The following is a 12,384-nucleotide window of genomic DNA, read 5'->3' on the forward strand; positions in this document are numbered from 1 at the left end:
AGTTTGAGGTAGAGACCATCTATTCCAATTTTTTGTAGGGTTTTTATCATAAATGCGTGTTGGATTTTGTCAAATGCTTTTTCTGCATCTATGGAGATAATCATATGGTTTTTGTCCTTGGCTCTATTGATATAGTGTATTACACTGATTGATTTGCATATGTTGAACCATCCCTGCATCCCTGGGATGAATCCCACTTAATCAGGGTGTATGATCTTCTTGATGATCTTCTGCATTCTATTTGCCAGTATCTTATTAAGGATTTTTGCATCTATGTTCATTAGTGAGATTTAATATAGTTTCCTTTTCAGTTGGGTCCTTCTCTGCTTTGGGGATCAAGGGGATGCTTGCTTCCAGGAATGAATTTGGGAGTATTGCTTCCCTTTCAATTTCATTGAAGAGTCTAAACAGTAGTGGCAGCAGTCGCTCTCTAAATGTCTTGTAGAATTCAGCAGTGAAGGCATCAGGGCCCAGGCTTTTCTTAGTTGATAAGTTTTTAATTACATTTTCAATTTCATTGGTTGATATTGGGTTGTTTAGAATTTTTTGATCTTCTTCGTTCAACTTTGGTAATTCATATGTATCTAGGAATCTGTCCATTTCTTCTGTGTTGTCCATCTTCTTGGCGTATAGGTTCTGGAAGTAGGTATTGATGATCCTCTGGATTTCTGCTGGGTCTGTTGTAATTTCACCCTTTTCATTCCTAATTGCATGGATTTGGGCCTTTCCTTTTTCTGATGAGGTTGGCTAAGGGTTTGTCAGTTTTGTTGATTTCTTTCAAAGAACCAACTGTTGGCTTCATTGATTTGTTTTGTATCATTCTCTTAGTCTCCATTGCATTGATTTCTCCTCTGATCTTTATAATTTCCTCCCTTGTATGAGCTCTGAGGATGTCCTGCTCTTCTTTTTCTAGAAGCTTGAGGTTCAGCATCAGGTTGTTTAATTGGGCTCCTTCTGTTTTCCTAATATGTGTATTCACTGCTCTGAATTTCCCTCATAAGACTGCTTTCATTGTGTCCCATATTCCGCTATGTTGTATTGTCATTTAATTGAAGGAACTGTCTGATTTCTTCTTTAATTTCCTCTGTGACCCATTGGTTATTCAGAAGTGTGTTGTTCAATTTCCATGTGTTTATGTAATTTTTGCGGGTTCTTTTGCTATGAATCTCCAATTTCATTGCACTATGTTCTGATAATATACAGGGGATAACTACAATGCCTTTGCACTTACTTATACACATTCTGTGAATGAGTATGTGGTCTGTTTTGGAGAATGACCCATGTGCAGCTGAGAAGAATGTGTATTCTGATTTTGTGGAGTGGAACACTCTGTAAACATCTGTTAAGTTCATGTCTTCAAGAGTTCGATTGAGTTCTAGTATTTCATTGCTTATTTTTTGTCTAGTTGATCTTTCTATTTGGAATGGATTCAGGGATGGACAGTGGGGTATTGAGGTCCCCCACTACTATTGTATTAATGCATATGTGACTTTTCATGTTCGTTAGTATTTGTTTTATACATTTGGGTGCACTAGTGGGTAGTGCATAGACATTTATGAATGTTATCTCTTCCTGTTGGATTATTCCCTTTACAAGGATGTAGTGTCTTTCTTTGTCTCTCTTAATCAGTGTGGGTTTGAAATCCACTTGATCTGCAAAGAGGATAGCTACTCCTGGTTTTTTTTGGGTTCCTGTGGCATGGAGTATTGTTTTCCACCCTTTAACTTTGAGTGTATGACTTTCTTTTTGAATTAAGTGTGTTTGTTGTATGCAGCATATTGTTGGATTTTGCTTCTTGACCCATTCTGCCAATCTATTTCTTTTGATTGGTGAATTGAGACCATTAACATTGATGGTTATAACTGATTCGTTTTGACTTATCATTGTCATGACTTTTTCTTTTTGTTGGATTCTCCCCCTTTGTTTTTAATTTCTTGTCACGCCTGATGGATTCATTCTGCTGTGCTTCCTGGGGTTGTGATCCTCATTGTCTGTTCCTAGGATATTATCTAAAATTTTTTGGAGTGGTGGTTTGGTATCCATGAAGCTCCTAAGGTGCTCTTTGTCATGAAAATATCTTATTTCTCCATCAATTTTGAAAGAGAGTTTTGTAGGGTACATCAATCTGGGTTGGAGGCTGTTTTCCTTTAGGGCTTGCAATACATCGCTCCAAGCTGTTCTTGCCTTGAGGTTGTGCATTGAGAAGTCTGTTGTGATTCTGATAGGCTTTCCTTCGTATGTGATTTGTTTCTTTTCTCTAACTGCTTGTAGAATTTTGTTCTCCTGTTGGGTTTCATCAATCTGAACTATTATATGCCTATGTGTAGATTTTTTTTTGACCCAGGCTAGTTGGTGTCCTATATGCCTCACTTATCTGTATGTCAAGTTCTTTCCCCGTTTGGGAAGTTTTCTGCCATTACTTCTGTGAATAGTTTTTTTTATGTCATCTGCACTCTCTCCTGTTTCTTCATTGACTCCAATCAGTCTTATGTTATTCTTCTTTGCATCATCTAGCAGCTGCTGGATTGATTTCTCATGGTCCCTTATAATTTTGAAGCAATTTTTCTTTTCCCGGTCACTAATTGCACTCTTATCTTCTATATCTGAAATTCTGTCCTCACATTGGCTCATTCTGCTGGGTAGACTTTCAGTGGAGTTTTTCAGTCCTGGAAATCTATTTGCATCTCTCTTAGGTATTCCATTTGTTTCCTATGTTGGGATTCCATCATGTTCCTGAGCTCCTCTCTAGATGTATTAATCATGTCTTGCACTAGGGGCACAATTTCTCCTGTTATCTGAGAAATTATTTCTGATTTCATTTTTTCCAGATCCCCTTTTGTTGCCAGTTCAGTAGGTCCAGGTGGTTGAGTATCAGAGTGTTCCTTCCATCTCATTTCCCTTTGGGGTTGCTGTAGGTGATCTGGAAATCTGGTTATGAGACTTATTTATGTGTTTTCTCATTTAAACCTGGTGGGGGGGGGTGCTGTTGGTACCTGCACACATTACCTCCTCTGAGCTGGGAGAGGTGGGACAAGGGCCGGGAGCAGCGGTTAGGGATGGTGGCCCAAAAGCCCTTTCCTGTGGGCTGGGAGCAGCAGGAGGGATGGTGGCCAGGAAGCCCCATCCTCTGGTCCAGGAGCAGTGGGATGGTGGCTCAGAAACCCCTACCTTTGGGCAGGGAGCTGTGGGAGGGATGTTGGCCTGGAAGCCCCTTCTTCTGGGCCAGGAGCAGCAGGACAGAAGGTGGCCCAAAAGCCCTTTCCCCTGGGCTGGGAGCAGCGGGATGGATGGTTTCCGGGAAGCCCCTTCCTCTGGACCAGGAGCAGTGGGACGGCGGCTCAGAAGCCCCTACCTCTGAACTGGGAGCAGCGGGACTCAGTACCTTTGTCTGGTGGTCCGGTGTCCTCTGCGTCTTTTTAGTGTGGAACCAGGTGGCTGTACAGAGGAGCAAGGGTGGGGGTCCAGTGGATTGTTGCTGAGGCGCGGGCTGATTTGGCATGTTCTGAGTGACTAGGGATCTCAGTAGGGCATGTGCAGACCTGCCTGTCTGCAGCGGGCTGATTCCACCTGTTCCGCGTGACTCGGGACCTCGGTAGAGCGTGCGCAGACCTTCCTGTCTGCAGTGGGCTGATTCGTCATGTTCTGCAAGACTCAGGACCTCGGTCAGGTGTCCACAGACCTGCCTGTCTGCAGCGGGCTGATTTGGTGTGTTCTCCGTGACTTGAGACTTCGGCAGGGTATGCGCAGACCTCTGCAGTCATTATTGAAAGGCAGTGGAAAGAAGAGGGGCTTTTGTGGCTTTTGCTAGCCATGACCATGATTCCATGGGTAAGATTGTTACTCAGAAATACCATACTGTGAATGGGCACAACTGTGAAGAAAGGAAAGCCCTGTCAAAGGAAGAGGTGGCTTGAGCTCTAGACAAAAGAATCAAAGTAGTTCTGGTAACTTTGGCAGCTGTAGAAGTGTTTTCAGTGACAGTGACAGTTTTGGTTATGAAAGAGGTTGTGGTGGCTCTGGTATCTTCCATGATGGTGGTGGATATGGTGACAGTGGGAATGGCACAGTGAATTTGATAATGATTGAAACAGTTTTGGTGATAGTGGAAGCTGCAATGATTTTGACAGTTGCAACAGTCAGCCTTCAGAGTTTGGACCAATGAAGGGAGGAAACTTTGGAGACAGAAGCTCTGACCTCTGTGGTGGTGTAGGCCAGCACTTTGCCACACCATGAAACCAAGGAAGCTCTGGTGGTTCCAGCAGCAGCGGTAGTAATGACAATGGCAGGTTTTAGTTACAGCTAGGAAACAAAACTTAGCAAGAGAAGAGAGCCAGAGAAGTGACAGGGAAGCTACAGGTAACAGAATTGTGAACTTGGCCAAGCACAGTGATGACAAGACATGACTGCTACAGAGAAGACGTGTTTTGGCAAGTACTTGTGTATGGGCAAAACAACTTAAGGACTATATCTGTGACTTGTAAAACAAATTATTTAGTTTCTCTTCTGTGGAAAGTGTAAAGCATTTCAACAAAGGGTTTTTTGTTTTGGTTTTTTTTTTGGTACCGGGGATCGAACTTGGGTCCTTGCGCTTGTGCAGTAGATGGTGAAACCACTGAGCTAAATCCCAGGCCCAACAACAAAGGGTTTTAATAAAGACTTTTTGCACCTGTGTGTTGATTGCTAAATATAACAGTTTGACCTGTTGCTGAATAAATGTGCCTTTTTCAAAAAGAAAATAAATACATTAAAAACATATTTTGAGCTATAGAGTTTTTTTATTACTTTGTCTGGTTCTTAAAAACCTTAAATAAGGAGTTGGATAAACCTTGTGTTTCTAAATTTATATAATATAAATGTCAATTTTAAAATAAAATCACCCCATACCTCACTTGCATTCTGCTTGCTTAGTGCAGAAACTTAACTTGTAAAAGGGAAATTTTGAAGTTAAGAACATGATCAAATAAGGTTTTGAATTATATCTAAGCAGTATGACTACCATTAATAGTGTACTAATATGTTAGCCGAAGAATTGTCTTATTAGAAGAACCTGAATATAATTTTGAGTTTATTTTTAATTGATCATTCATAATGCACTTATCTCTTGGAATAGAGAAAATACACTATGAAAAGTAACTCCCTTAATTTAATTAAATCTTTTAAAACTTACTCTGTAAGTTTATAACCATTTTTAAAGAATATCTAAATGTTCTCTCAGTCCTTGAAATGTAGTTAGTGTTTATTATTAGCTTAATAATAACAGTTTTAATGTAAGGTATAACCCAATCATCAGGCAAGAGTCAGCTTTGTAACTGTCTTAATGTGCAGACATGATAGCTAACCACATCATATTCTCAAATAATACACCTCTCTACATGCTTATACATAAACCCATATACATGTAGTAATACACCTTTGCAGAAATTCTCATTTTTTAACCACATCATATTCTCAAATAATACACTTCTCTACATGCTTATACATAAACCCATATACATGTAATAATACACCTTTGCAGAAATTCTCATTTTTGCTGCTTCTCCAGCCTGCACAGTTTCATTTTTCTTAAGTAACTTGAGTTTTTGTGATATATTGCTATCTAAACTACTTCTATGTGACAAACTAGTTTGCAATTATGGCTGTACAAAAGTAGAGGATGCATTCATCAAATCAGTAGTTGTTGATTGTTTTTCTTTATAGAATATGATTGCCCAGGTTCTATAGTCACAGTTTCTATGCAAGCCTATGAAGGGACACGAGATGTCTCTGCCTTTTAAAAACTCTATCATTGATTCTAGTAAACAGACAAACCACACAGAAGGACCTTTCAGTTTGTTTTGTTGCTGCTGAGTAGACACACTAGATGGTGTTATTTAATAACCCCCAAAGAAGTTTAAACTACCTGGAGGAGCATGCATCATGTGTCCAGTTTAAATTTGTAATGAATTTCGTTTATGCTTAAATATCATGAAAAAAGTAAGCTTACTAGAATTATAAAGGAAAGTACAATGCAAAAAAATGCTGATGAGCCAGAAAGGGTTGGCCAACAATTTTATGAGTGATAAAAATGTTACCTCTTAATGAATGTCATTTAAAAAACATTTTAATGTAAGTGTGTGACTGATAACTCAGTTTAATGAATAAATATTTTTCTTGAGTACTCAGGCATTTAATGTTGGTCAACATTCCATTAAAAATGTTAATATCTCTTTTTTTTTTCTGTTTTTTTATACTGAAATAATCTATTTCCTTTATCCAGCTTCATAGTCCACTGACAATTCAAAAGTGAGCAAAAAATATACTGTCGTTTTCTATACATTGTGACAGGTGCATAAGATTATAAGTGCTTTCTTCATTGTGAGAATATGCATCCTGCTTTTTTAAAAGGAAGAAAAAGCATTTTTCACTTTGAAGAAACTTTCCTCAATAAATTGGAATAAAAGCTATTAATCCTGCTTTCATTTTTGTTAAAATATAATTGATTATAAGTGGTTACTGTTTACTAAGCCCTCAGGCTAAAGTACATTCTGACAATCTGAACCTATCCTTTAACCCTTACAGGAGTCCTGGAAGATATTACTTGAGATATTTTACTGTTCTTAGTTCAACAGTCCAAGAAAACTGGTTCAGAGAGGTTGTTACTCACCTAGGACAATGTTAGGAAGAATAAGATCCCGAGTTGATTCTTAAGTGTCCATACCCTAGTCTCCTTCCTTAGATGTTTGGTGGTGATTATTTGTGGCACTGGGGATTGAACTCAGGGCCTTTGTGCCAAGCTATATCCTGAGCCCTATTGTATCTTTTTTTTTTTTTTAAAGGGGCATTTATGTCTTTTTAATTAGGCAGAAAGGTAATAGCAAAATAAAGGTAACATTCAGTCTGGCTCCAGTATCTTTTTTGTTTTTTTGGGGGGTACTGGGGATCGAACTTGGGTCCTTGCGCTTGCGCAGCAGGCAGCAGAACCACTGAGCTAAATCCCAGGCCCACCCTATTTTATCTTGAGACAAGGTCTCTTTAAGTTAAGTGTCCCAGACTGGGCTCGAACTCACAATTCTCCTGTCTTGGCCTCTTAGAGTACTGATATTAGAGGCATGCACCATTTATATGGTATTGTTTTGGCATCAATATTTCTGCTACTTTTGAGAAGTTATTAAGTAAACTAACCCAATACTCATAAATGATAAAATAAATGCCATTATTCATTTACTGCTAAAGAAAATAAATTTTGCTTGAAACAGATTTTCTACTGAGCTCTAACACTTGACAAAATTGTCAAAAGATGGAATTAGATGATCCCCGCTACCAAAAAAAAAAAAAAGATAGAATTAGAGCTTTTATCTCATCAAAAGTAGAAATGAGATCAGTCTTTTGTTTTGACTGGGGATTGAACCCAGGGCCTTGCACGTGCTAGACAAATGCTCTACCAGTGAGCTGCATTCCTAGCTCTTTCTTTTTTTTTGCGGGGGGGGGGGTACCAGAAATCAAACTTGGAACCTTACACTTGGAAGGCAGGCGGTGCCTAGCCCTCCCTTTTTAATTTTGTTTTGAGACAGAGGCTCACTAAGTTGCCCGGGCTGTCCTTAAACTTGATACCCTCCTGCTTTAGCCAGTCAAGTGGCTGGATTTCAGGTGCGTGCTTACCAATTTAAAAATTTTTAACAAAGAGAACCGTGTTCACTGAAATCGTTGTTACCAGTTATATCTCTTTTAAATAAAATTTTTGCCAATAGAGAGAAGATGATTGGTGGAAAGCTTTAAATTTAGGGTTCCTAATTTGAAAGAATGTATATGCTACTGTTTTAAATATTTCAAGAGAGAAAAAGCTGAATAAATTACAGTGCTCAATGTGAACAAACAGGAGAGTGCAAAAAGAGTTATAAATTAGTTGTGTGCCAGTCTTAAGAGAAATGGTTTCCTAACATCAAAGCCTATTTTTTATTAGCAGCGTATTGTATTCTACTGATATGTTCTTACCTTCTGTGTCTATCATGCTGATTTTCTAATAGCTATTAAAACATTATGGATGTAATTTTCTTAAGTTTGCAACATTTTCCATTGACACCATGAAAAATGCAAATATCCAGAGTTTTTAAAAAGTATGAATATATACACTTTGGATTAGTAGAGAATAAGGGCTAATTTACAGTATTCTATGTACTTCAAAGCCAAGAATTGAGAACAAATGTCTATCTAACACAGAAATACAAAGTCCATATTTTTTCTGTGGCTATAGGGCAGTTTATAGCTTTAGCTTATTTATATGTAAAGAAGCAGCAAGTTAAAGTTAAAAGGTACTGGATGAGAAATTGAGATTCTAGACCTTGTTCTTTGTTAAATGTTTCATTGAATATATCTCTTCTGTTTTCTGTTCTTTAGAATGGGGGATTGAACATATTGATCACATGAAAAATAGTCATATAGAAAATGTATGAAAATATTTTGTATGCATTGAGATGAACTATAGATAAGAAGTGCACTGTGAGTAGTCACTATTTTGTCTGTGACTGGTATGGAAATTAAATGAGATACCCATAAAGCACCTAAAATATACCTGATACATGGTAAGTATCAACTTTGGCTAGCATGAAAATGGAGATAATAACAAAGACTTGGTACTAAATACTCTGTTTCTGAAAGATTGTGTGATTAAACTGCTTTAGAATCTGCACAAAAATAAGATGATTTTTAAAGTAGCATATGTTTTATTTTCTAGGATCAAATCTAAATCGCTGTGGTTTCCGAGGCTCTTCATACCTGGGTATTCCGTTCAATCCATCAAAGGTTAGTTCTTTTTGGGTTAGTAGGAGAAGGGATATAGGAAGATTTTAGTGAGAAAGAAAACTAAGAAATTACTCAGAAGTATACTTCCCAGGTTTGTAGATTTTTTTTGGTACCAGGGTTCAAACTTGGGACCTGCTTGCAAGGCAGGCGCTGGAACCACTGAGCTAAATCCCCAGCCCTTTTCCAGGTTTCTATATGACTAAATACTATATAAACTGAAACCTCTCAAGGGAAATCTGCCTCCCTCTCTGGAAGAATTTACAGTACATACACATGCAAAAACATATGTCAATTATTATGAAAACGTATATTCTTATTACTGTGTATATGCAAAAATTATTGGTGATTTCCTGGAGAAAATAGAAATAAAGTACTGTGATGCTTGCTTTCCAAGAAACCAGAAAACTTCCATGCATTACAGGACTTTACATTCAGTTCTCAAGACTTAGGAATAAAAAAAAATACTCTTCTCAAGGCAGTGGTTGCAGATCCAGATAGTGATTAATTTTATGACATTTATGGCAACAGGGAGAACTTCCTCAGCATTGTAGCCAAAGGCTTTGGAATCAGCCCATGCCAGTATAAAAAGCAGTGAGTCCTAACAAGTTGAAGGGCTTTATTCTTCTTCAAAGAAACAGACCTAGAACTTTGGGTATTCCATTTGTGTTCAAAATCACCAGTATTTTTCTACAGTAGAAAGTGGAGAAAAACTTCATCTTTTTTATTTAAAGAATCTCCACAGAACAGAAACTTACTCCTTGATGGGGTCATTCTCTTAGTATAATGATCTTAAGCCAGTGTCTGATTCCACTGAATATATCAAGATTTGTATCTATTTAAAGCTGAAGTGCTGCCAGTTTTTCTGTATTTTACTTTAATATTTTGGAATAAATAGTGATTTTGGATATAGGAGCTGCTTCAGTTTCTTCTTTGCCTGAAGCTGTAGACCAGCTTACCTTTGTTAGAATCATATGCTTTTACCAAGATGTCTCCATAGTCGTGCCCTTTGTGCTTAGCAGGGATTGTAAAAACAAAGGACTCATTAAATGCTTCTTTTTTTCATACATACATTTTCTAACTTAGGCCAGTACTGAAGAAGGTGTTTTTTTTGGTTAGTCATAATGAACAAGATATCTTGGTGTCATGCTGTTGTTAATGATGACCATTGTATAGTACTACACCTATGCAAATGTATACCAATACTTGGAGTAATAACATTACCTTTAAAGAATAATCTCTACCACCAAGACATTTTATTTTTTCCATTGGATTTTTTTATGTTTCTCTTTTTTTTATAGTACAGTGGGTACTAGGAATTGAACTCAGGACCTTCATACTGAGCTATATCTCCAGCCCTTTGTTTATTTGTTTGTTCAGAGACAGGGTCTCACTAATTCACTAAATTCCGCAGTCTGGGCTTGACCTTGATTCCTCCTGCCTCAGCCTTCCAGAGTACACACCTGACTGTTTGTTTTTTGAGGTGAGTGTCTCTCTGTTTGCCCAAGCTGGCCCCAAACTCCAGGACTCAAGTGAGTCCACCTGAGTCCCTGGGACTAGCGGTGCACTGCACTACACCCAGCGCTCAAGACATTTTTTAAAAAGTAATTAAAGTTGAAGAAAGAATTTTTGCCCTTGGCTCACAGATTCTCATGAAACCCACTTTGCCCCTTGAATCATCTGGACCCTGTCATCATCTGCGAAGCTGGGTTACACTCCATGCTGTGTGTTCATCTGAATTCTCAGTGGGAGGAGGAGCTAGCGACTCCAGGTGGAATCAAATAGGTCAAAAAGGAGTTGTCACTTAGTGTGGTAGTGTAGAGTCCAGGAGACAGACTGCATACATCAATACAGTAGCTTCATTGCTTTTCCTCAGAAAGCACCACACTGCCTGTTGACCATCGACTTACCTGATCAGTGCCCAGTACTGTTAGGGGCAATAGAGCACTTTTGGAGAAAGGCTAACAGGTCTTCCAGTCCACTTTCTTACTGATTTTCTTCATAAATCCTATATTCTCTGTTAAATTCTTTATGGTCTTTTAATATGTACTCTAGAATTTTCCTTCTGTGCTTTGCTTTTATATTTTACCTATAATGCCTTCTCCATGTGTACCCGTTCAGGCTCCTCTTCTGCTGCAAAGAAGAATCTCTATAATCCCTACGCATTATCATATCTCCTCCCTGGCCATTTACAGTAGTCTCCTTTGTATTGTAATGGTTTGATTAGACCTCTCTTTTGCCCTTAAGGTTAAATTCTACATTTAATTCATGTTTGGGTTCCCTACAGGTTTGTTTTTTTTAATGTATATAGCAGTTGTTTCATTTAAGTACCAAAAAATGAAATACGTTAAGGAGTTCTAAGAAGTCTATTATAAATGTGGGATAGAATACCCAAGAGAATTAAAACTTGAGTTCTCAAGGAGGGACTTAGCATGAAAGATGTCTTGATGAAAATTTATTTGGTAAATATGTGAGACCATTTATAGAAATATATCATTATTAAATAACTAACATCTTTTCAGATAGTTCCTCGTTTAATCCTCACAATAATCCTATGAGATAGTTACTACTATCTCCCTTTTCCAGGGTGAGAAAAATGGAGCAAGCAAGCAAGTAAGTAGTAGAGCCAGAATTTAATGCCTCTCAGTGATTGTAGAAGTTAACATTTACTTATAGGAGATAAAGGAATCTATTTTAACATAACTTTGATATGAGTTTTAACTGTCTAGTATTTTGAGTAGTTATTTTAGTGTTTGAGTCAGTTATTGGTAAACTCAAAAAAGAGAAGCTTATGGGTACATGAATTAAGTATATAGTATATGCTTACTCCATCAAAATAAAGCTGTCTTAAATTGAGAAACCAATTGTGTAGCATGACATTCTACATTTTTCAAATGAGATCTTTTTAAAATAAGCAATAAATCAGCTGATTATTTGAAATCAATTAGAAAACTATATGGTTTTATATATTGTGGAGTAATATTATTTAGGATAATAAACCATTGTTAGTTTGAAATTTTGTCTGTGGCAGTGCCAACTTCCATGGTCTTTAGATTACTTAAAGGAGTACATATTTTATAAAGTTTCAGATATCTTTGCTAACTAATTTTAGTTATCTTTTATTGAAACAATTAGTACAAGTCAATTTAATCAAATTAATTATTGTGGTAATATGAGTTTCTTAGTCTGACGTCCCAGCTCTGTGATTGCCAGTCTTGTAGTTAGTTCCTCTGCAAGAACATAGGCTTCACAAAATGTTCTTTGAAATCAATAACCCATTTGAGCTCTAAATAGCAGAAGTTACATTATTTTATTTCTAGATAATTTTTTAGTTTCAGTATTTTGAGCTCTTTGCATTTCATGTTTTTTTGCTATTCTAACTGCTAGTGTGTATTAGAGACTCAAATAATTCCAGCTTTATATGAGAACAGAACAATAAGGTTTTCCAGTGTAGTTTTAATATGGTAATTACTAATATGGCATTTAAATTTGTACTGTATAAAAGAATTATTTCTTGTATGTCATTTTTGTTCTAAAGACTATATGCTTTTTCTAACTTTATAAGACTTAAAGTGGTAGATTTGATTAATTATGAAGTTCAAATAATTC

At 37.2% G+C, this 12,384-nt stretch overlaps 1 protein-coding gene across 4 annotated transcripts in view; it reads left to right on the plus strand.

Moving 5' to 3' along the window:
- Pggt1b (protein geranylgeranyltransferase type I subunit beta) overlaps positions 1–12,384 on the plus strand; it is a 70,433-nt gene that overhangs the window by 32,068 nt on the left and 25,981 nt on the right. For all 4 annotated transcript variants that reach the window (XM_087194698.1, XM_004836179.3, XM_021238332.2 and 1 more), the window contains one exon: positions 8,711–8,778. In XM_087194698.1, coding sequence (XP_087050824.1) covers positions 8,711–8,778 — 68 coding nt within the window. The remainder of the gene's footprint in view (positions 1–8,710; positions 8,779–12,384) is intronic.

The sequence above is a fragment of the Heterocephalus glaber genome, unplaced genomic scaffold, assembly GCF_053883595.1.
Source record: "Heterocephalus glaber isolate CG9 unplaced genomic scaffold, H.glaber_assembly_v1.0 deba00001606, whole genome shotgun sequence".
Taxonomy (NCBI): Eukaryota; Metazoa; Chordata; class Mammalia; order Rodentia; family Bathyergidae; genus Heterocephalus; species Heterocephalus glaber.